The sequence below is a fragment of the Dermochelys coriacea genome, chromosome 1 (assembly GCF_009764565.3).
Source record: "Dermochelys coriacea isolate rDerCor1 chromosome 1, rDerCor1.pri.v4, whole genome shotgun sequence".
NCBI classification, from domain to species: Eukaryota; Metazoa; Chordata; order Testudines; family Dermochelyidae; genus Dermochelys; species Dermochelys coriacea.
Genome location: NC_050068.2, coordinates 336,159,189 through 336,182,467, shown reverse-complemented (window position 1 = coordinate 336,182,467; position 23,279 = coordinate 336,159,189). Strand labels below are relative to the sequence as shown.

At 44.0% G+C, this 23,279-nt stretch overlaps 1 protein-coding gene across 5 annotated transcripts in view; it reads left to right on the top strand.

The window, feature by feature from the left end:
• The window catches only part of SEMA3D (semaphorin 3D), a 201,093-nt gene that overhangs the window by 5,713 nt on the left and 172,101 nt on the right, over nt 1-23,279 (top strand). The window contains exon 1 of one of the 5 annotated variants that reach the window (XM_038384617.2): nt 5,058-5,199. The exons of the other annotated variants lie outside the window; for them this stretch is intronic. Coding sequence (XP_038240545.1) covers nt 5,077-5,199 — 123 coding nt within the window. The 5' untranslated portion in view covers nt 5,058-5,076. Of the gene's footprint in view, nt 1-5,057; nt 5,200-23,279 lie in introns of those variants that run through there. 5 annotated transcript variants of the gene reach the window in all.

The following is a 23,279-nucleotide window of genomic DNA, read 5'->3' as shown; positions in this document are numbered from 1 at the left end:
TATTTGTGTGTGTGTGTAGGGGTTTTGTGCTGGGAGAGCAGCTGAGCCTGATTAGGGGGTGGGGCTTTGTGCTGAGAGAGCAGCCGAGCCCTGCCTAGGGGGTGGGGCTTCTGACTAGGGGCCCTATAAAGGTAGCCAGCCAGTCAGACAGCGGCACAGTAGCTAGTAAACAGAGCTCTAAACAGGGGAGTTTGTATTGTAGTGCTTGTTTGGGGTTTGCTTTTGCTGGGGGGAGGAGGGTGGTCTTTTTGGTGTGGCTTGTGTTTCCCAGATTAACAGGATTTAGGTGGGAAGGAAATGACAGATACAGAGGCAGCTGTGGGAGTGACTCCTGCAGTGAAAGACACATTGAGGATGACTGGATGTGGAAGCTGTGGTATGTACATGATCCTGGAGGGGGAACCGGTAAGAGTTTTGTCTGCATGAAATGCCGTCTGATAGAGCTGATGGAGGAAAAGATCCGAGGTTTGGAGATGCAGGTGGAAAGTCTGGTTGAGTTTAGGAAGGGGTTTGAGCAGATGATGGAGCAAAGATATGAGGTATCTGAAGGGAAAAGCTCAGACTCACGGATGGAAGCAGGGCTGGGGAATTTTGAGGGGAGACTGGATGAGGAAAGTGGTCAGTGGAAACATGTGACTCAAAGAACCAGGCAGAGAAAAAGACAGGCTAGTGAAGGAGAAATAGAGCTTAGGAACAGGTTTGCAGAGTTGGAAAATGAAGAAGGGGCTCAGCAGGTAGTCGCTGAAGGTGGAAGGGTAAGGAAGAAGAGAAGAGAGGCTAGCCCTATAGAAAAAGGGGAAGAGTCAAGGGAGACTACACCAAATATGAGCCCCAGGAGGATACAGGATGGGTTGAAGAGAATTGTAAGGGAAAATAGGAATGGAAAGAACTTGCAGCCAGAGGGAACAGGGGAGAGACTGGAGAATAGCACTGTCACCAGGAAAAGGCAGGTCTATGTGATCGGGGACTCTTTATTGAGAAGAATAGACAGGCCTGTAACTAGACCTGATCCTGAGAATAGAAGGGTGTGCTGTCTTCCGGGTGCTAAGATACGGGATGTAGACCTGAGGTTCAAAAGGATCCTAAAGGGAGCGGGAAAGAATCCCCTAATTATCCTTCATGTGGGAACAAATGATACGGCTAGATTCTCGCTGGAAAGTATTAAGGGAGACTATGCTAGGCTGGGGAAGACGCTTAAGGAAATTGAGGCTCAGGTGATCTTTAGCGGGATCCTTCCTGTTCCTAGAGAAGGGCAACAAAGGTCTGACAAGATTATGACTGTCAACAGATGGCTTAGGCAGTGGTGCTATAAGGAGGGCTTTGGGATGTATGACCACTGGGAGGCATTCATGGACAGAGGTCAGTTCTCTCGGGATGGACTTCATCTCAGTAGGGAAGGAAATAGACTTCTAGGATCGAGGCTGGCACAACTGATAGAGAGCTTTAAACTAGGAATTGGGGGGGAGATGGATGGGAGATGGGAGAAAATCTCCATGCCAGATTTTAGCATTGAGAGGGAAGAAGATGAAGTAAGAATGGATACAGCCGTGGGTAGGAGAATGTATATAAGGAGTGAGGGTGGTGTGGATACTAGTCTAATAGGTTATACTGGATGTAGAATGACTGTGCCTAATAGGGTACAAAATGTGAGCGAGGCCAAACAGCAAAAATTAAGATGTTTGTACACCAATGCGAGGAGTCTAGGTAACAAAATGGAGGAACTAGAGCTCCTGGTGCAGGAAGTGAAACCAGATATTATAGGGATAACAGAAACATGGTGGAATAGTAGTCATGACTGGACTACAGGTATTGAAGGGTGTGTGCTCTTTAGGAAAGACAGAAACAAAGGTAAAGGGGGTGGAGTAGCATTGTATATCAATGATGAGTTAGAATGTAAAGAAATAAGAAGTGATGCAATGGATAAGACAGAGTCCATCTGGGCAAAAATTACATTGGGGAAGAAAACTAGTAAAGCCTCTCCTACGATAGTGCTTGGGGTGTGCTATAGACCTCCGGGATCTAATTTGGATATGGATACAGCCCTTTTTAATGTCTTTAATAAAGTAAATACTAATGGAAACTGCGTGATCATGGGAGACTTTAACTTCCCAGATATAGACTGGAGGACCAGTGCTAGTAATATAATAGGGCTCAGATTTTCCTAGATGCGATAGCTGATGGATTCCTTCATCAAGTAGTTGCTGAACCGACTAGAGGGGATGCCATTTTAGATTTAATTTTGGTGAGTAGCGAGGACCTCATAGAAGAAATGGTTGTAGGGGACAATCTTGGCTCAAGTGATCATGAGCTAATTCAGTTCAAACTAAATGGAAGGATTAACAAAAATAAATCTGCAACTAGGGGTTTTGATTTCAAAAGGGCTGACTTTCAAAATTAAGGAAATTAGTTAGGGAAGTGGATTGGACTGAAGAACTTATGGATCTAAAGGTAGAGGAGGCCTGGGATTACTTTAAATCAAAACTGCAGAAGCTATCGGAAGCCTGTATCCTGAAAGGGGAAAAAATTCATCGGCAGGAGTTGTAGACGAAGCTGGATGAGCAAGCATCTTAGAGAGGTGATTAAGAAGAAGCAAAAGCATACAGGGAGTGGAAGATGGGAGGGATCAGCAAGAAAAGCTACCTAATTGAGGTCAGAACATGTAGGGATCAAGTGAGACAGGCTAAAAGTTGAGTAGAGTTGGACCTTGCAAAGGGAAATTAAAACCAATAGTAAAAGGTTCTATAGCCATATAAGGAAGAAAACTAAAAAGGAAGAAGTGGGGGCCGCTTAACACTGAGGATGGAGTGGAGGTTAAAGATAATCTAGGCATGGCCCAATATCTAAACAAATACTTTGCCGCAGTCTTTATAAGGCTAAAGAGGATCTTGGGGATAATGGTAGCATGACAAATGGGAAGGAGGATATAGAGGTAGATATTACCATATCAGAGGTAGAAGCAAAACTGAAACAGCTTAATGGGACTAAATCAGGGGGCCCAGATAATTTTAATCCAAGAATATTAAAGGAATTGGCACCTGAAATTGCAAGCCCATTAGCAAGAATTTTTAATGTATCTGTAAACTCAGGAATAGTACCAAATGATTGGAGAATTGTTAATATAGTTCCTATTTTTAAGAAAGGAAAAAAGTGATCCGGGTAACTACAGGCCAGTTAGTTTGACATCTGTAGTATGCAAGGTCCTGGAAAAAATTTTGAAGGAGAAATTAGTTAAGGACATTGAAGTCAATGGTAAATGGGACAAATACAACATGGTTTTACAAAAGGTAGATCGTGCCAAACCAACCTAATCTCCTTTTTTGAAAAAGTAACAGATTTTTTAGATAAAGGAAATGCAGTGGATCTAATTTACCTAGATTTCAGTAAGGCGTTTGATACCGTGCCACATGGGGAATTATTAGTTAAATTGGAGAAGATGGGGATCAATATGAACATCAAAAGGTGGATAAGGAATTGGTTAAAGGGGACTGCAACGGGTCCTACTGAAAGGCGAACTATCAGGTTGGAGGGAGGTTACCAGTGGAGTTCCTCAGGGATCGGTTTTGGGACCAATCTTATTTAATCTTTTTATTACTGACCTTGGCACAAAATGTGGGAGTGTGCTAATAAAGTTTGCAGATGATACAAAGCTGGGAGGTATTGCCAATTCGGAGAAGGATCGGGATATTATACAGGAGGATCTGGATTACCTTGTAAACTGGAGTAATAGTAATAGGATGAAATGTAATAGTGAGAAGTGTAAGGTTATGCATTTAGGGATTAATAACAAGAATTTTAGCTATAAGTTGGGGACGCATCAATTAGAAGTAACGGAAGAGGAGAAGGACCTTGGAGTATTGGTTGATCATAGGATGACGATGAGCTGCCAATGTGATATGGCTGTGAAAAAAAGCTAATGCGGTTTTGGGATGCTCAGGAGAGGCATTTCCAGTAGGGAAAGGAGGTTTTAGTACGTTATACAGGCACTGGTGAGACCATCACCTAGAATACTGTGTGCAGTTCTGGTCTCCCATGTTTAAAAAAGGATGAATGCAAAACTGGAGCAGGTACAGAGAAGGCTACTAGGATGATCCGAGGAATGGAAAACTTGTCTTATGAAAGGAGACTTAAAGACTTGGCTTGTTTTAGCCTAACTAAAAAGGAAGTTGAGGGAGCTATGATTGCTCTCTATAATAGATCAGAGGGATAAATACAGGAGAGGGAGAGGAATTATTTCAGCTCTGCACCAATGTGACACAAGAACAAATGGTATAAACTGGCCACAGGAAGTTTAGACTTGAAATCAGACGAAGGTTTTAACCATCAAGGAGTGAAGTGTTGGGATAGCCTTCCAAGGGAAGCAGTGGGGGGAAAAGATCTATCTGGTGTTTAAGATTCTACTTGATAGTTTATGAGGAGATGGTATGATGGGATAATGGATTTTGGTAAGTAATTGATCTTTAAATATTCAGGGTAAATAGGCCAAAATCCCCTGAGATGGATATTAGATGGATGGGATCTGAGTTACTATAGAAAATTCCTTCCTGGGTACTGGCTGGTGAATCTGGCCCATATGCTCAGGGTTAGCTGATTGCCATATTTGGGGTTGGGGAAGGAATTTTCCTCCAGGGCAGATTGGGATAGGGCCCTGGAGGTTTTTCGCCTTCTTCTGTAGCATGGGGCATGGTTGACTTGAGGGAGGCTTCTCTGCTCCTTGAAGTCTTTGAACCATGATTTAAGGACTTTCAATAGTTTCAGACATGGGTGAGGGTTTTTCATAGGATGGGGTGGGTGAGATTCTGTGGCCTGCGCTGTGCAGGAGGTCGGACTAGATGATCAGAATGGTCCCTTCTGACCTTAGTATCATGATGGTGTCCAGTGTGCAAATTAATTCCAGTTCTGCAGTTTCAAGTTGGAGTCTGTTTTTTAAGGTTTTTTGTTGAAGAATTGCCACTTTAGGGTCTGTTATTGAGTGACCAAGAACGGAAGTGTTTCTCCTACTGTGTTTGAATGATCTAATTCCTGATGTCAGATTTGTGTCCAGTTAGTCTTTTGCATAGAGACTGTCTGGTTTGGCCAATGTACACCTCTACCCCATATAACATGACCCGATATAACACCGTTTTGCATACACATGGTAAAGCAGCCACTTCGGCAGATCACGCATCGTTCCCAGCCGCAGCGCACTGCTTCCTGCCGCCGGTGAGTGAGGGGAGTTGGGGAAAGGACCCCCCGTACTCACCTGCAGCGGGAAGCAGAGCGCTGTGGCTGGTACTGGTGGAGTGGAACGGGCTGGGGCTGGGCTGCTCTGCTTCCCACTGCCTGTGAGTGCAGGACCTTTCCCCAAACCCGGCCCCCCCAGCGACATGTTGGGGCTGGGGTCGGGGCAAGGAAAGTGGAGCGGGCTGGGGCCGCGTTGCTCTGCTTCCCGCCGCAGGTGAGTTGCGGGGGGTGTCCTTTCCCCCACCCTCCCCACACTCACCTGTGGCAGGAAGTGGGGCAGCCGCGGCTGGAGCTGGCAGAGTGGAGTTGGCTGGGGCTGGGCTGCTCTGCTTTCCGCCCTGCTCGCGGTGAGTGCCGTCAGAGGGCGGAGTGTGTGGATAGGCATCGGGGCGTGAGTGGACAAGGAGCAGGGGGGCCAAAGCAAGTTCAATATAACGCGGTCTCACCTGTAGCGCGGTAAGATTTTTTGGCTCCCGAGGATCACGTTATATCGGGGGTAGAGGTGTACATGGCAGAGGAGCATTGCTGGACACCATCAAATTAGACCTGAATAAGACTTGAAGTGGTTGGGTGTTTGCAAAACCTAACCTAATTTCCCCCATACTAATTTCCCCCTACTGTTACAACCTTCTTGAACTGTTAGAAACGGCCACTCATTACCATTACAAAAGTGATTTTTTCCTCCCTTGATATCCTACTGTTAATTGAATTGTCTCATTAGACTGACCTCCCACTTGGGAAGGCAACTCCCATCCTTTCATGTGCTGTGTATTTATACCTGCTACTGTATTTTCCACTCCATGCATCTGATGAAGTGGGTTCTAGCCCACGAAAGAAATTCACTTTAACTTTCTATAAAATATTGCACCCAATGCCTCAGACGTGGTGGCTGTTTATTACTGAAAATAAAATCTATTTCCTTATCTTGCTCCTAGGACCATAATATTTGTGCACCTTACCAGTATTAATGAGTTAACCTCACCACTCCACCGTGAGATAGGGAGTTATTATTTACTCCCATTTTACAGATGTGGAATTATGGCTAAGAGAGATTAAAGCCAAAATGTTCGCCATGGCCAGTAATTTGTGTGCTTACCTAGAGACAGCTTGTGTTTAAACTCTTTATCTTCCCTCATTCCAGGGCTGGCTGGGGATCAGGGTTGTCTTCATATATATTAGAGCAGCCTGAAGGCTCCTGTAATTGTACACACCAGCTCCACATAAGCTGATTGATCAGCCAGGCATCAACTGGCTTTCCCATCTTTGCCCACATTCCCTGGCCAAAGTCTCTACGCTGCACTTGATGACAGAGCCACTATGCCAGCCTGTAGTTGGCTGACATTCAGCCTGGACTTAGCTATAGCTCTTGAATTTCTTGTGTCTGGATCCCTTACAGGACCATCACTCCTGGACAACGTCATTGAGCCCAGTGACAGTTCAGCTCACCCCAGGGTCCTTTCTGAGTCCAGTTACAGTTTCACTTGCCTCTAATCCCAGGAGGCTTTCCCCGGGTTCCGTGATGCGAGGGAACTCCTGCTACGTTTGTGTGGTCAGTCTCATCCTTTCAAGTGCCACTTCTCCAGGTGAAACATGATCTGCAGGTGGGCCTGAGTGCAGGAATGCTCAGTAGCCTTTCTATCAGTGGATCATCACATACCTGCCCTCCTTCCCGCCCTCAACATGAGAAGAGTTTCTTGCTCAAGCATTTTTCCAGTCCCAGTCTCCCTGGGGAAAAGAATATCTGCATTTGCATGCTCTTTCCCGGTGTGGTGCTGTACCCAGCGCTAGATACCAGCTCATAATCCAGAGGGTTGAGTCCTTCATGTAGTGTAGCCTCCACAAGGGCATGTGGTCTGTGATTTGGGAAAAGGGACTACCCAGCATATAATAGCTGAGGGAGTCCACAGCCCACTAGATATCCAGAGCTTCTTCTCACTAATTGAATTAAATCTCTCCCTGGGGAACAACTTGCTCCTTAAAAATACAATTGGGTGCTCTTGTCCCTTAGACATATGATGTATTGGATCATTCTGAGCATATTTTCATCTTGCTCATCCCAACCTCCTTGCAATACATCCAAGATTCCATGGGTCTGGTATTCATAGAGCAGTTTGAATGGTGAGAACCCTGGGTTACCTCTCATGGCAAAGGGAAACAGCAGGAGGAATTTGTCCCAATGCCTAGGCTCGATCCAGACTATCTGCTTCAACATGTCCTTCAGTGTCTTGTGAAATCCTTCCATGAGGCTGTCTGTCTGCGGATGGTACGCTGATGTTTTCAAAGCTTTGATTTTCAAGAGAGCATAGCTCACACATCACCTGCACAGTGAAGTTGGAGCCCTTCAGAATCTGGGAATGGATGACACGGGATGGATCGCTTGATGAATATCTGTTCATTCCCTCTGAAGCATCTGGAATTGGCCACTGTCAGAAGACAGGATACTGGGCTAGATGGACCAATGGTCTGACCCAGTATGGCAGTTCTTATGTATGTTCTTATGATCAGTGAAACCTACACAGGCAATGAGTCTTATCAGCTTGGGAGTGATTGCTGTTGCCTTAACTGAACTGAAGGGGTTGGCTTTCAGGTAGCGAGAGTTATAGTCCACTACTACAAGTATATACTGGTTTCCCACAGAGCTCATTTCTAAAGGCCCAGCCATGTCCTCCCTATTCTTTCAAATGGGGTTTTCCACTAATGGCTTTGGGACCAAGGGGCCTTTGGAACAGTCTTAGCTGCCAAATACTGACAGTCAGGACAGGAAGAGCAATATTCCCTAACCTTGTGCTGTATCCCCCCGCCATCCCCCAGAAAAAGCAGGCCAGTAATCATTGCAAGGTCTTATCCTGCCCTAGATGCCCCACACAGAGAATATGATGAGGTAGCTGCATTATGTCTTGGCAATGCTTACTTGGTACCAGTAGCTAAGTTCTCATTAACCCTGAGTGAAGGTTCCGTGCCACTCGATATAGCCACTCTTTCTCCAGAACACTCACTGGCTGGAGGAACCTCTTTCCGTCTCAAGGCTCTTTATCAGGCATAGAGCTTCATGACCTCATTCTCCACCAATTGTAGTTGGATGACCCTCAGCCTGGACTCACTTGTAGTCTCTTACCCCAGGTCATCTCCTGGATCACCTACTCCTGGGCAACCTCACTGTTCCTGGCGAGGGTTCAGATCACTTCTGGGGGGCATTTCTGAGTACAATTACAGCTCACTTGCCTCTACTCCCTGGAGGCGCTCCTTAGTCGCTGGATTCGGGGAGCCCTCCAGAGCCCCTGTCCATATCAGTCTCACAGTGTCAGTTCTGCTGCAAACAAGGGAGGGGAAGTGAAAGGACTCACAACTGCCTCAGACTGAGCTCCCCTTGTTACCTAAGCTCATCCCTGGCAGCCTTCCTGCTCCTAGAAAACTCTCCCCTCCCCCTCCCCCCCCATTTGTGTGGCCAGTCTCTCCCTTTTAAGCTCCACTTCTCCAGATGGAGCGTGTTCTGCAGGTGCACCTAATTGGCACTGAGTTCAGGAATGGGGGATGAGGGCACGTCTCATCACACAGCCCTACACCATTGGGCTTTTCTTACATGGGGCAATCAGGAAGTTTTGTGTTTTCAAAGCAGCCCATTTCTGCCAGAGCTAGATTTTGGCCCATTGTCTTTTAAATCCTGGTAAAGCAATTAAGGTACACAACAGTTGTGAAATCTAAATACCTAAATAAATATAGTAAATGTGTTACATATTTGCTTTCCTTGCTTGGTGGGATTTCTTCTGCTACCAGTAAGCAACAGAAAAGCTCAGAAGAAAGGTTCCCTCAAGGCATCTGAAACATAAAGAACAGTGACTCTTTTTTAATTCGTGTGCAAACTAGCCTTTTATTTGATGTGTGAGCTATTTTAATCTTTTTATAGTGCTGAACCTCAGTCATGCTGCTTAAAAAAAACCCTAACAACTTTGTCTGGGTTTCATGTATTACAAACTTAGTAATGGCAATGAGTTAATATTTAAATTAGCCCCATATACATCCTTAATGCTTTTCTTTCTCCCCGCCATCCTACTGTATTTAATCTAAAAGCACCTACCCTCTATTTTTACTTTTCACATACCCAGCGGCATACGGCATAATCACTCACATATTATCTGACTGCGAGTGATAAAACCCTGAAATTCTTTTTTCGCTTGGATAGAGGGATCCAGCATAAAATGGAATGGATCCATAATGAGTCAGCTCTTTGAAAGCGAGGCACCCATCCAAAAGTCCGCTTTGGTGTTGTGGCCAGGATAATGTGGATTATTACAGAAAATGCCAAATAATTTATGGAGGCCACCTGACCTAATGGTCAGAAGAAATAAGGGAAAGCCAAGAGGAACCTGGGTTCCCATCTGGGTTGAATCACTAACTTGATTCAACTCTTTTGGTGTTGGGTGTGGTATTAAAATCTAGACAGTTATATGTGACCTTAGCAAAGTCACTGCACCACCCAGTAACCCTGCCAACACAACTGGAAAATCCGATTAAAATATAGAACCCTGCTGATACTGTTACCTAGTAAAGTAAACATTCTACAGTTCTGACTGGACTTTCTTTGCCTTATGCTTATTGGCTGTTTGCTCCAACTCTCTTCCTCTCTCTCCCTCAGTCTCTTCACATCAGCTTCACTCTACATCTGCCCCCCCACTTCTTCCTTGCCCTGTCCCCTGAACCTCCTTCCCTTTAGTGTTCCCTCTTCCTTCACTTTTCTTTCTATTCAGCTTATCCCTTCCTAACTACACCAACTTCAAAAAGTGTTGCGGGAACTAACATGACATTTGCCACCATCACATTTGGTCACTCTGTGGTGCGTTCTACCTCTTCCCCCACTCTGATTCTGTCTTATCTACTTAGATTGTAAGCTCTTTGGGGGCAGTGGCTATCTAATACTATGTGTTGGTACAGGGATTAGCACAATGGGGCCCCATTCTTGGTTGGTGGAATCTTGCTGGCTCAGATATTAGCTGAGTGCAGCTGTGATGCACATTTAAGGTCACCTAGTGGACCTTAAATGTGCATCACAGCTTAAATGATGAGGACCCTCTGCATGGAGGGTGAATTTCACTCATAGAGTGCTGTATATATTTACTCTGCCCTTCAGTAATATTTTTCCCCTGGCCCTTACACAAGACAGCACTTTTTAGCATTCTGACCTTGTTCATGTGTGTGTACACAGAGGGGAGAGAGCTGTGTGCGTTCTCTCTCTTGATGTGGTCACTTTTAAAAAGAGAACCCAGAATTTAAATAGTTGACAATTGGTCAGTGAATTGGATTCCTGCAGGAAGCAGATGTTGTGCAGAAAAAAAGTCTTTAAAAATGTAATGATTCAAACTAGCGGAATGGTGGGTGTGGGGTTTTTTTTTGTTTTATTTTTTGGAGAGGGGGAGGAAATTACCCATCTTCCTGGAATATCCAGTTCTAAAAATGTAAATATTGCAGACTTGATCTTGATCTCAGTGTATACCAGTGAGACTGACATAGGACATTTGCACACATTTAGAGTTAAATCTGTGTTTAAGTGCTGCCCTTAATGAGGATGCTTTCCTGAATCAGTGCCTCAAAGTAATGTAAGATCAGGTTCTTCAAATGTGAAGCATGATTTTGATACCAGATGTGTCCAAATTCTCCAACCTGATGTTTGGCTAGGAGTTTAACATTCTGTATAACTCTATCTAATGGTATGTGCATTATGCATACCTACTTTATATTATCCCCCTGGAAGTTGTCAGTGACGCACACTGTAAAATTGTGGTTGTTCCTCATCATTTTTGTGGGGTAATAAAAAGAGAGAAAATACAAAGAATTATTTCACTGCCCAAAAACGTTGCTTTCTCCCCTCCTGACCCCCGAAAGAATACTGTTGTGATAAGTGCTGGTGATTACATGGATCACAAAGCTCTTTGAGATTGGGTGTGAACTGCATGAACACACTCTTCAGTTAACATAGTCAGGATAAGTTAATGACAAGTCCGCCCCCCCACCTAAGATTAAGGGGTGTGTGAACCTGCCCAGGACTTCTGGATGAAGGGGTGGAGAAGTGTGGAAGGGGGGAGGGGGAGAGCGGAACATTCTGAATCTGAGAGAGACTCAGAGGCAGGAAGAAAGCCAGGCAGAAGCCTATAAGCATAGTGTGATCCTGGAGAAACATAAAGAAAGGTTCTGGTGCTAGCTAAAGAGGCTTAGTCTATAAGCAAAGAAGCTATCTCCTGTTTGGTTCCTTCTGCGTTCAGAGAAGCAGGACTCTGTCTACTCCTTGTAAATAAACAAGACTGCATCAAAGAAAATACCAAACAATTTTTGCTCCTACCTGGAGCAACCCACTAGACACTGATTTTTTGACTAGCTGCTTATGTCAAAAGGTGTGCATCTTACTCTCAAATTAAATGCCAAAGTATCTGCTAAAAATATAAAGAGGAAGAAATATATTTTAATGTTCATGTAGATATTTATTTTTGGGATGTTACAATCTTTGTAACTTTTTATCGGTTCTGGTAACACATTATAATGCATATTTCAGAGTAGCAGCCATGTTAGTCTGTATTCTCAAAAAGAAAGAGTACTTGTGGCACTTTAGAGACTAACAAATTTATTTGAGCCTAAGCTTTCATGAGCTAGCTCACCTCATCGGATGCATTTGGTGGAAAATACAGTGGGGAGATTTACATACACATACAGAGAACATGAAACAATGGGTTTTATCATACGCACTGTAAGGAGAGCGATCACTTAAGATGAGCAATTACCAGCAGGAAGTGGGGGGGGGGAAGGAGGAAAACCTTTTATGGTGATAATCAAGGTGGGCCATTTCCGGCAGTTAACAAGAACGTCTGAGGAACAGTGGGGGGTGGAGTAGGGGGGAGAAATAACATGGGGAAATAGTTTTACTTTGTGTAATGACCCATCCACTCCCAGTCTCTATTCAAGCCTAAGTTAATTGTATCCAGTTTGCAAATTAATTCCAGTTCAGCAGTCTCTTGTTGGAGTCTGTTTTTGAAGTTTTTTTGTTGAAGGATAGCCACTCTCAGGTCTGTAATCAAGTGACCGGAGAGAAACATGACTGGTTTTCTGACTGGTTTTTCAATGTTATAATTCTTGACATCTGATTTGTGTCCATTTATTCTTTTACGTAGAGACTGTCCAGTTTGACCAATGTACATGGCAGAGGGGCATTGCTGGCACATGATGGCATATATCACATTGGTAGATGCGCAGGTGAACGAGCCTCTGATAGTGTGGCTGATGTGATTAGGCCCTATGATGGAATCCCCTGAATAGATATGTGGACAGAGTTGGCAACAGGCTTTGTTGCAAGGATAGGTTCCTGGATTAATGATTCTGTTGTGTGGTGTGTGGTTGTTGGTGAGTATTTGCTTCAGGTTGGGGGGCTGTCTGTAAGCAAGGACTGGCCTGTCTCCCAAGATCTGTGAGAGTGATGGGTCATCCTTCAGGATAGGTTGTAGATCCTTGATGATGCATTGGAGAGGTTTTAGTTGGGGGCTGAAGGTGATGGCTAGTGGCGTTCTGTTATTCTCTTTGTGGGGCCTATCCTGTAGTAGGTGACTTCTGAGTTCTCTTCTGGCTCTGTCAATCTGTTTCTTCACTTCAGCAGGTGGGTATTGTAGTTGTAAGAATGCATTATAGAGATCTTGTAGGTGTTTGTCTCTGTCTGAGGGGTTAGAACAAATGCGGTTATATCGTAGCGCTTGGCTGTAGACAATGGATCGTGTGGTGTGATCTGGATGAAAGCTAGAGGCATGTAGGTAGGAATAGCGGTCAGTAGGTTTCGGACATAGGGTGGTGTTTATATGACCATCGCTTATTGGTACTGTAATGTCCAAGAAGTGGATCTGTGGTTTCGACCTTCAGCTTGTGCCACACACTCTCAAAGAAACTGTGGAACCACCTGATCAACATCCTCTACAGCAAACAGGGAAAGATTAAGAATGAGCTCTCAAAACTGGATACTCTCATAAAGAACCAACCTTCCACACAAACTTCCTTGTAGCTGGACTTTACAAAAACTAGACAGGTCATCTACAACACACACTTTGCTTCTCTACAAAAGGAAAAGGATACTAAACTATCTAAACTACTACATGCCACAAGGGGCCACAACAGTGGTTCCCTTAACCCACCCAGCAATATTATTAATCTATCCAACTATACTCTTAGCCCAGCAGAAGAATCTGTCCTATCTCGGGGCCTCTCCTTTTGCCCCTCCACCCCTACGAACATGATACAGTTCTGTGGTGACCTAGAATCCTATTTTCGATGTCTCCGACTCAAGAAATATTTCCAACACACCTCTGACCAACATATTAACCCACAGAGACCTTCCTGCCAACACTACAAAAAGAAGGATTCTGGGTGGACTCCTCCTGAAGGTCGAAACAGCAGCCTGGACTTCTACATAGAGTGCTTCCACCGACGTGCAAGGGCTGAAATTGTGGAAAAGCAGCATCACTTGCCCTATAACCTCAGCTGTGCAGAACACAATACCATCCAGAGCCTCAGAAACAACTCTGACATCATAATCAAAAAGGCTGACAAAGGAGGTGCTGTCGTCATCATGAATAGGTCGGAGTATGAACAAGAGGCTGCTAGGCAGCTCTCCAACACCACTTTCTACAAGCCATTGCTCTCTGATCCCACTGAGAGTTACCAAAAGAAACTACAGCATTTGCTCAAGAAACTCCCTGAAAAAGCACAAGAACAAATCCGCACAGACACACCCCTGGAGCCCCGACCTGGGGTATTCTATCTGCTACCCAAGATCCATAAACCTGGAAATCCTGGACGCCCCATCATCTCAGGCATTGGCACCCTGACAGCAGGATTGTCTGGCTATGTAGACTCCCTCCTCAGGCCCTTCGTTACCAGCACTCCTAGCTATCTTCAAGACACCACCGATTTCCTGAGGAAACTACAGTCCATTGGTGATCTTCCTAAAAACACCATCCTAGCCACTATGGATGTAGAAACCTTCTACACCAACATTCCACACAAAGATGGACTACAAGCCGTCAGGAACAGTATCCCCGATAATGTCGCGGCTAACCTGGTGGCAGAACTTTGTGACTTTGTCCTGACCCATAACTATTTCACATTTGGTGACAATGTATACCTTCAAATCAGCGGCACTGCGATGGGTACCCGCATGGCCCCACAGTATGCCAACATTTTTATGGCTGACTTAGAACAACGCTTCCTCAGCTCTCGTCCCCTAACACCCCTACTCTCCTTGCACTACATTGATGACATCTTCATCATCTGGACCCATGGAAAAGAAGCTCTTGAGGAATTCCACCATGATTTCAACAACTTCCATCCCACCATCAACCTCAGCCTGGACCAGTCCACACAAGAGATCCACTTCCTGGACACTACGGTGCTAATAAGCAATGGTCACATAAACACCACCCTATATCGGAAACCTACTGATCGCTATTCCTACCTACATGCCTCTAGCTTTCATCCAGATCATACCACTCGATCCATTGTCTACAGCCAAGCGCTACGATATAACCGCATTGGCTCCAACCCCTCAGACAGAGACAAACACCTACAAGAACTCTATCATGCATTCCTACAACTACAATACCCACCTGCTGAAGTGAAGAAACAGATTGACAGAGCCAGAAGAGTACCCAGAAGTCACCTACTACAGGACAGGCCCAACAAAGAAAACAACAGAACGCCACTAGCCATCACCTTCAGCCCCCAACTAAAACCTCTCCAACGCATCATCAAGGATCTACAACCTATCCTGAAGGACGAGCCATCGCTCTCTCAGATCTTGGGAGACAGACCAGTCCTTGCTTACAGACAGCCCCCCAATCTGAAGCAAATACTCACCAGCAACCACACACCACACAACAGAACCACTAACCCAGGAACCTATCCTTGCAACAAAGCCCGTTGCCAACTCTGTCCACATATCTATTCAGGGGACACCATCATAGGGCCTAATCACATCAGCCACACTATCAGAGGCTCGTTCACCTGCGCATCTACCAATGTGATATATGCCATCATGTGCCAGCAATGCCCCTCTGCCATGTACATTGGCCAAACTGGACAGTCTCTACGTAAAAGAATGAATGGACACAAATCAGACGTCAAGAATTATGACATTCAAAAACCAGTTGGAGAACACTTCAATCTCTCTGGTCACTCGATCACAGACCTAAGAGTGGCTATACTTCAACAAAAAAGCTTCAAAAACAGACTCCAATGAGAGACTGCTGAATTGGAATTAATTTGCAAACTGGATACAATTAACTTAGGCTTGAATAGAGACTGGGAATGGATGAGTCATTACACAAAGTAAAACTATTTCCCCATGGTATTTCTCCCTCCACCCCACCCCCCACTGTTCCTCTGATATTCTTGTTAACTGCTGGAATTAGCCTACCTGCTTGTCACCATGAAAGGTTTTCCTCCTTTCCCCCCCCCCCTGCTGCTGGTGATGGCTTATCTTAAGTGATCACTCTCCTTATAGTGTGTATGATAAACCCATTGTTTCATGTTCTCTGTGTGTGTGTGTGTATATAAATCTCTCCTCTGTTTTTTCCACCAAATGCATCCGATGAAGTGAGCTGTAGCTCACGAAAGCTTATGCTCGAATAAATTTGTTAGTCTCGAAGGTGCCACAAGTACTCCTTTTCTTATTATAATGCATGAAAGCTTTGGTTAGAATAATATGCTTTGATCCCAAAGTCGCCACACCTAAAAAAGACAAATCATAAAGTGTGCTGGCAATGACAGGTAGTGGTGTGTTGTTGTAAATATGCTTCTTTTCCAGGCATAACAGAGCATGGCTACTTGGGCTCTAAGAGTATGTCTACACTGCAGTTAAACACCTGCATGTGGTGGTGATGTGATTTTGGTAATTGATCTTTAATCAATGGGATTAATGAGACGGGATAATAAATGGGTGGGATCTGAGTTACCCAGGAAAGAATTTTCTGTAGTATCTGGCTGGTGAATCTTGCCCATATGTTCAGGGTTTAGCCGATTGCCATATTTGGAGTCGGGAAGGAATTTTCCTCCAGGGCAGATTGGAAGAGGCCCTGGAGGTTTTTCACCTTCCTCTGTAGTATGGGGCATGGGTCACTTGATGGGGGATTCTCTGCTCCTTGAAGTCTTTAAACCACGATTTGAGGACTTCAATAGCTCAGCCATAGGTGAGGTTTTTCGTAGGAGTGGGTGGATGAGATTCTGTGGCCTGCATTGTGCAGGAAGTCAGACTAGATGATCAGAATGGTCCCTTCTGAGCTTAGTATCTATGAGTCAGCTGATTGGACTCACAGGGCTGAGGCTGCAGGGCTGTAAAATTGCAGTGCAGACATTTGGGCTCAGGCCCAAGCTCTGGGACCCCATGTAGGGGTATGTTCTCAGATCCCGGGCTCTAGCCTGATCCCAAATGTCTACTTTTCAATTTTATAGCCCTACATCCCAAGCTCTGCGAGCCGGAGTCAGCTGACATGGGCGAGCTATGAGTGTTTAATTGCAGTGTAGACATACCCTAAGGGTTTTCCAATTTGAACCTCTCTTTCTTGACAACTGATATATCTGCTGTCTCTTTTGCTGCGGTATTTCAATATCTGAAATTTCACAGTCTTTGACACCAAATTGACCCTTTAATCAGTTTTGTGACCTTTCATGTTTCTGTAACAAGTGCCTGGAAACCTTTATTAAGAACATAAATATTCCTTTAAAGCTACTCCAAGGCTTTGTATCTACAGGGTAATTTTATTTTTCTTGACTAAAGATCCCTTGATATATCATGGAAAATGTTGGAGAAAAGATTTAGTTGCTTATCTGTTTGTATACATTTTCTATATTTCTTAGGTCACCTTCTTGGTACTAGGCATGCTTGTGCAATATATAAACTTCGTAATTTCTGTTCAAATTAATTTAGTTGCTAAGAAGGGGACACTTTCTAATCAAAATGATTTTTATTAATGTATTTGCATTGCAGTAGCATCTGGAGGCCACAGTCAGGATCAGTTGTACTAAGCACAGTGCAGTCATCTAATAGAGAGTTTATAATCTTAGCATATGAGAAGAGAGAATAGGTGAGGAAGGATGGTCCAGTGGTTAGTACCCTCGTCTAGGACTTGAGAGATCTGGGTGCAGTTCCCTTTTTCACTACAGACTTCCTGTGGGGCCTTGGGCAAGTCACTTATCTCTCTGTGCTTCAGTTCCCCATCTGCAAAATATGGATAATAGCACTGCCTGACCTCACAGCGGTGTTGTAAGGATAAATACATTAACAATTGTGCAGTGCTTTGATACTATAGCTATGGTATAAGTACCTTAGATGGTTTGAATAGATTGGGAAGACCAAGAAGCAGGTGTGGTAGAAGACAAGGTAATAATGAAAAGACTGGTTAGTATGACAAACAATCATCTTGGCACACCAACTGTCTATCCCTGGTGTTGTGTTGGCAGAGGTGAGCCTTAAGGAGGGATTTGAAGCAGGATAACACATAGGTTTTTACAGGGACCTCCTTCTAAGAGGCAACATGGTAGAAAGCATGAAGATGTTTGAGGAAATAATTGGAGTATTGATGAAGGCTAGCATCACTGGCAGAGAGGAGGTGGGCACTGATGTCTTGGTAGTAGTGGAGTGGAACACAGGAGTGGATCATTCCATAATTACCCTGCTCTGTATACTCCTCCTGAAGCTCAGGTATGAGCCATTGTCACAGACAGGATACTGGGCAAAATGGACCATGGCAGCTCTTATGTTCTCATGTTCTGGTGTAATAGGTAGGTAAGGTAGAGTTAACCCATGAAAGACCTTAAAGGCAAAACAGTTTGTATTTGATATGGTAGTGAAGGGATGCAAAAAAATAGGAGTGATGTAGCCTTTAGAGTAATGAGCCTGAAAGATGTTCAGCAGCAGTGTTTTGAATGACTTGGGGCATGGCTAGAGTGACCATATATTCCATTTTGGCCAGGACAATCCCCTTTCGAAGCTCTGTTCATCACAACTTTTTTGGCAAAACTGGACATTTGTCCCATTCACTCTTGCCAACTGATCATCAACTGGGTGTCCTGTTTTCAGTTTAGGAAAATATGGTCACCCTAGGCATGGTGGGAGAGCAAGGTTGCATTTGCCTATGTCAAAGACAGAGGAGGATATTGCAGTAGTTAAGATGCATGTTGAACACTTAGCAACTAGAATTAAAAACAAAGTCAAATGAGAGCTAATATCTAAAATGATACTAAATTTGTCTGCTAGTGCCTGGAGCCTCTGAGGGCTACCATATGAACTTTATGGGCTATGCAGCTCCAGAGGCTATATCTTCCCATGAGGAGGTTTATTGCAGGAAGACTGGGAACTGATATAGAGACACAGGGTTTCTATGTGGATGATCCTGGAATCCATGGATCCACAGAGAAACACATGAATCTTAGGTTGTATTTTGGTTTGGAGGATTTAATCCCTGTCACTTCCACCGGGCTCAAACCTTAAAGAAAAGCTATCAAATTCCATGAACACAAACTTGTGGTGTTTACTGTGTAGGGAAAAACATGTATTTCCATGCCTCAGTTCTTCATCTAAAAATGGGTGTAACAATATTTACTATATCTGTCTCCAAGGGCATATGAGGATGAGTTCATTAATATTGCTAAAGATTTGAGTTATCTTCAGTTGGAAGGAGCTATTTTGGCAAAAAGTATTATTCTGGAAGAAACAGCAGAAGCAGCTCAATTGGTCAGGAACAAACCTTCAAATGCAAAACTCTTCAGAGATAAAACAAAATCACTGAAGAATTCCCCCCCCTAGTTCCTCACCTACACACCCCTCTGAAAATAATATGGAATAGGAATTAATTGTAAAATGAGTATTTCCGATAGGTGTCAGCAGCTCTTGAAATTCTGCAGTTTATCTCAGTTATATCTTAACAAAAGAAACCTGTGTGGAACTCCATTAAAGTGGTCCTATTGGGATCCAGGGAGTGGGCGGGCAAAGCCCATGCACTGCTAAAGGATCCCCCCAGCCTAAAAGGGGGATCCACAGGACCTAGATACCAAATAATTCCGGGGGACAATTAATGAAATAACAGGGACAGGAGTGTGGTCAAAGGGTCAAACGAAGGGAACTGGACGGGGACACCGAGCAGAGAACCCCAGACAGCGCCCACTGCTCCTTAAAGGCATCAAGGGAGTCAGGGGATGCCGCCCAGAGGAATTCTGTCCAGATACATAAACGGATCGAGGATCGGAAATAGGCCCCACAGTCACAGGAGACTCCATCAGCCAACCTCCTCACTCTGGTTTTATAGATGGCCATTTTAGCTAGGGCCAGAAGGAGGTTGACCAGGAGATCCCATGACTTTGTGGGGCGACGGATAGGGAGTGCATAAATAAGAAGGTGAGGGGAAAAGTGCAACCAAAAACATAATAAAATATTGGTGAGGAGCTGGAATAGGGGCTGCAGGCTGGCACACTCCAGGTATGTGTGTGACAGGGTTTCCCTCACGCCGCAAAAGGGGCAGGTGTCTGGGATTGAGGTGAACCACGCCAAGAACACGCCCATGCTCACGGCTCTGTGAAGGAGCCGCCAACTGACATCCCCAGAAAGCCTCAGGACTAAGGTGGAATATAGGCTGGCCCACCGGGGCTCCTCACCCTCCAAAGGTGGCAGGAGGTCCCGCCATTTTGTATCGGGGTGGGACATGAGTCCATTAAAGTGGTGGGAGGTATTTTAATAATCAAGGTAGTAACTAAAAAAACAAATCCCAACACCACATACTTGTGTGGGAAGTCCAGTTCTGTAAAAGCTGAGGTGTATAAATGTGATTCATGCTAGGAAAACAAAATCCCCTTTTGAGGATATGCCAGAGCTTGTAGATAGGAAATATGATTGTGACAATCTTACCTAGAGTAATCTCATGGCCATGTTCACAAAGAATTCGGGACTTCACAAGCTGGAGCCTCAGCTGGTGTAAATCAGAGTAGTGTCATTGAAGTAGTGGAGTTACACTGATTTATACCAGTGTCTGGCCCAATATCTGGAGAAGTGTCCAGAACACCAATTACTTTAATTAAAGGGTTCCTGAGGAATTTCAGATTTTCAATTTCAGTGTATAGTGTGAAGATACTTTGGGTAAAATTTTGAAATAGGCTTGGTGCCACTGAAAGAATCAGCATGGGCTATTTTGTCCAGGGTCTTAGATTATACATGGGTATAAAATATGAAGGATGCTCAATCCTGATAAAATTGTAGCTGTTTCTTTTAAACTTTAGGTATTTTTTCCAATACAAACACAAAGTATTAAAGGGTCTCCAGGGCAGAACTGATTGTGGAAAGCGTTTGGAATTTCAGTCCCAAACCACTGGGGGAGAAGGGGGAATTACAGCACCTGTTCTTTTAAATCAGACACTATCATTGTCTGGGTTTAAGGGACTTTTGATTCTTCTTTTCTAGATGCCTTGTCATTGTAAAAAGACCTGTAATTATGACTGCTCAGTTTTGTCTGCCTCTTGAGTGTCCTGTATACTGTTTATGCTACACTGATTTATGATGGAGTTATGGCCATGGTTACTGTCCTGTAGTTACACCGATAAAAAAAGGAGATGTATATCTCATAAAGCTGTCCCAGTGAGAAAAAAAATAAAATCCACATTAAAGAAAATTAGGACCCAATATAATAGCCAGAATGTGATCTCCCACTCAAGTTCTACATTGTTGAAGGATTGCATCACTAGGCCAGAGCCCATTTAGGCAATTCATAGTTAGGAGACTGCTTAAATCTGCAAAATTAAGGATATGCAGGAAAAAGATGAACCTCCATCTAAAACCATCCCACTTTAAAGTCTTCAAATGTTTTCTTGTACGCATTTGTCCAAAGATAGATAGGAATACAACACCACAACGGTTTACATTTGAAAGGCTGAGTCTGCAGACCCACTGCTCTGTGTCTTTGCTACAGCTCATAGCATTCTTAAGCAGCATAAGAATAGCAGAATTAAATTGACAAGACACTGGTCAATTTTCTTGGTGCTGTTCAAAATTCTGTGGGCATCAGGGAAACTGGCAAGGATGATGGGAGTGTCATTTGGCTGATGCTTGGGAAAGTTATTAGCAGTATCCTATGCATTAGAACCTTGACCTGGAACATGCTGGTGGCCTTTCCCTATCTTTCATGACCCTGTGGCTGGTAGGCTTAGTTTCCTGGATAGTAGGTGTCTGGAAAATGTCTCAAGCCCTACTCTGTTCAGTAGCTCCACTATAACGATCACTTGTAATACATGCTTTTGTTGAGTGAGGGAAAAAAAGCTTGTTCACTATTACAAAATGTATGGTATAAATGGTATTCATGCAACTAACTGAAAAATCATACTAATCAAAATTGTCTTAATTTGCTTGGACACCACTGGTAAACTCACATTTGGCATACAATCTCTTCTGCCCTCCACTCCCTGATTCATCGTCTCGGGCTATTCCACACATACTAGCTACTAGAAAAGGAGTACTTGTGGCACCTTAGAGACTAACAAATTTATTTGAGCATACGCTTTTGTGAGCTACAGCTCACTTCATCGGATGCATTTGGTGGAAAATACAGAGAGCCCTCTGTATTTGTATTTGTTGCACCAAATGCATCCGATGAAGTGAGCTGTAGCTCACGAAAGCTTATGCTCAAATAAATTTGTTAGTCTCTTAGGTGCCACAAGTACTCCTTTTCTTTTTGCGAATACGGACTAACATGGCTGCTACTCTGAATACTAGCTATTGTGGCACAAGGACCTTTTCTTCTGCTTTACCTGGAACAACCCACCCACACTTCTTGGCTGCAGCAGTTCCCTAGCTTGTTTCAAGCCACAGTGTAAAACAGATCTTTTCCCCTTGCAAGCCCTTCTCAGTTTCCCTCTCCCTCTGTTTTTTTGATTTAGCTCTCCTTTGTGGTTATAAGTAAATCAGCAGCCACATTTTTGCTGTATCCAGCTAACTCCAAATAATGGTCCAGGTGAAAACTTAAAACACCAGCTGCATCCCTAAGGGTGCATCCAAATTAGTCCCCATATTTCAACACTCTTGCAACATGAGTGCTAAGCTGCTAGCATTGAGAGCGCTCAGGCACAGACAAGTGTCAGCACTAGGCAGACTTTCAAGACAGGGGTAAAAACGCCTGAGTCCTGTCGGTCTGCATTAGCAGTTACACCATTGCTATCACTGGTGCTGATCCACTCACTGCTGCTGATCACTGATGAAATATTGGGAGTAATTTTTCTAGCGTAGACATGTCCTAGGAGGCCAAAATATTGTCTTTATCCAAGTGTATCATACTCTTTTTTACTGCTAAGAAGCAAAGCTGCAGTACAAGTAATGAAAACATTTTTTTTTTAAAAGTAAAAGCTTTAAGATAAATCCTACTAAAGAGATTTTAAAAGAGCATTTTGGACCCATTTTGGAAATGAAGCTCAGTTCATTGTAATTGTTTGTCTCCTAGTCTAGAATTCACATGATACAAAGGAGACAAGATAAATGTATCAATCTCCATGTAAAGGAGTGTATTCCTCTTCATTGAATAGCACAGAGAACCAGCATGTGAAGCCAGCATAACTGGGGCACAGTGACACTAAGTGTGAGTAGGACTGTCATCCTCACTATAAATGCCTGCAGGGAGTACTATGGCCTTTTGTAATATCTAGTGAGGGATTCCACAAGGTCTTGTAGTGGGCACTGTATTATACCCATTGTCTATTATGTTAATTGGCACATCTGAAGCATGGAAAAAAATCCTTTTGATCTATGCTCTCTTTATATTCATCCTTCATGCTGTGTATGTCTGTCTAAATGAGAGACTGCTTGTTCATGAGGAGGCAGAGGGGACTGGAAAAGAGCATTAATGGATAGAGGATTTAATGTATGTCAGCTGCAGAGACAGTTTATATATAGGCATTTAGGCCATGATCCTGCAGTGAGCCCTAGATCCACATCAATACCTTATTCTGATACTGAATCAGATGGACCATTGGTCTGACCTACTAGGTCAGCTCCTATGTTCTTTGCA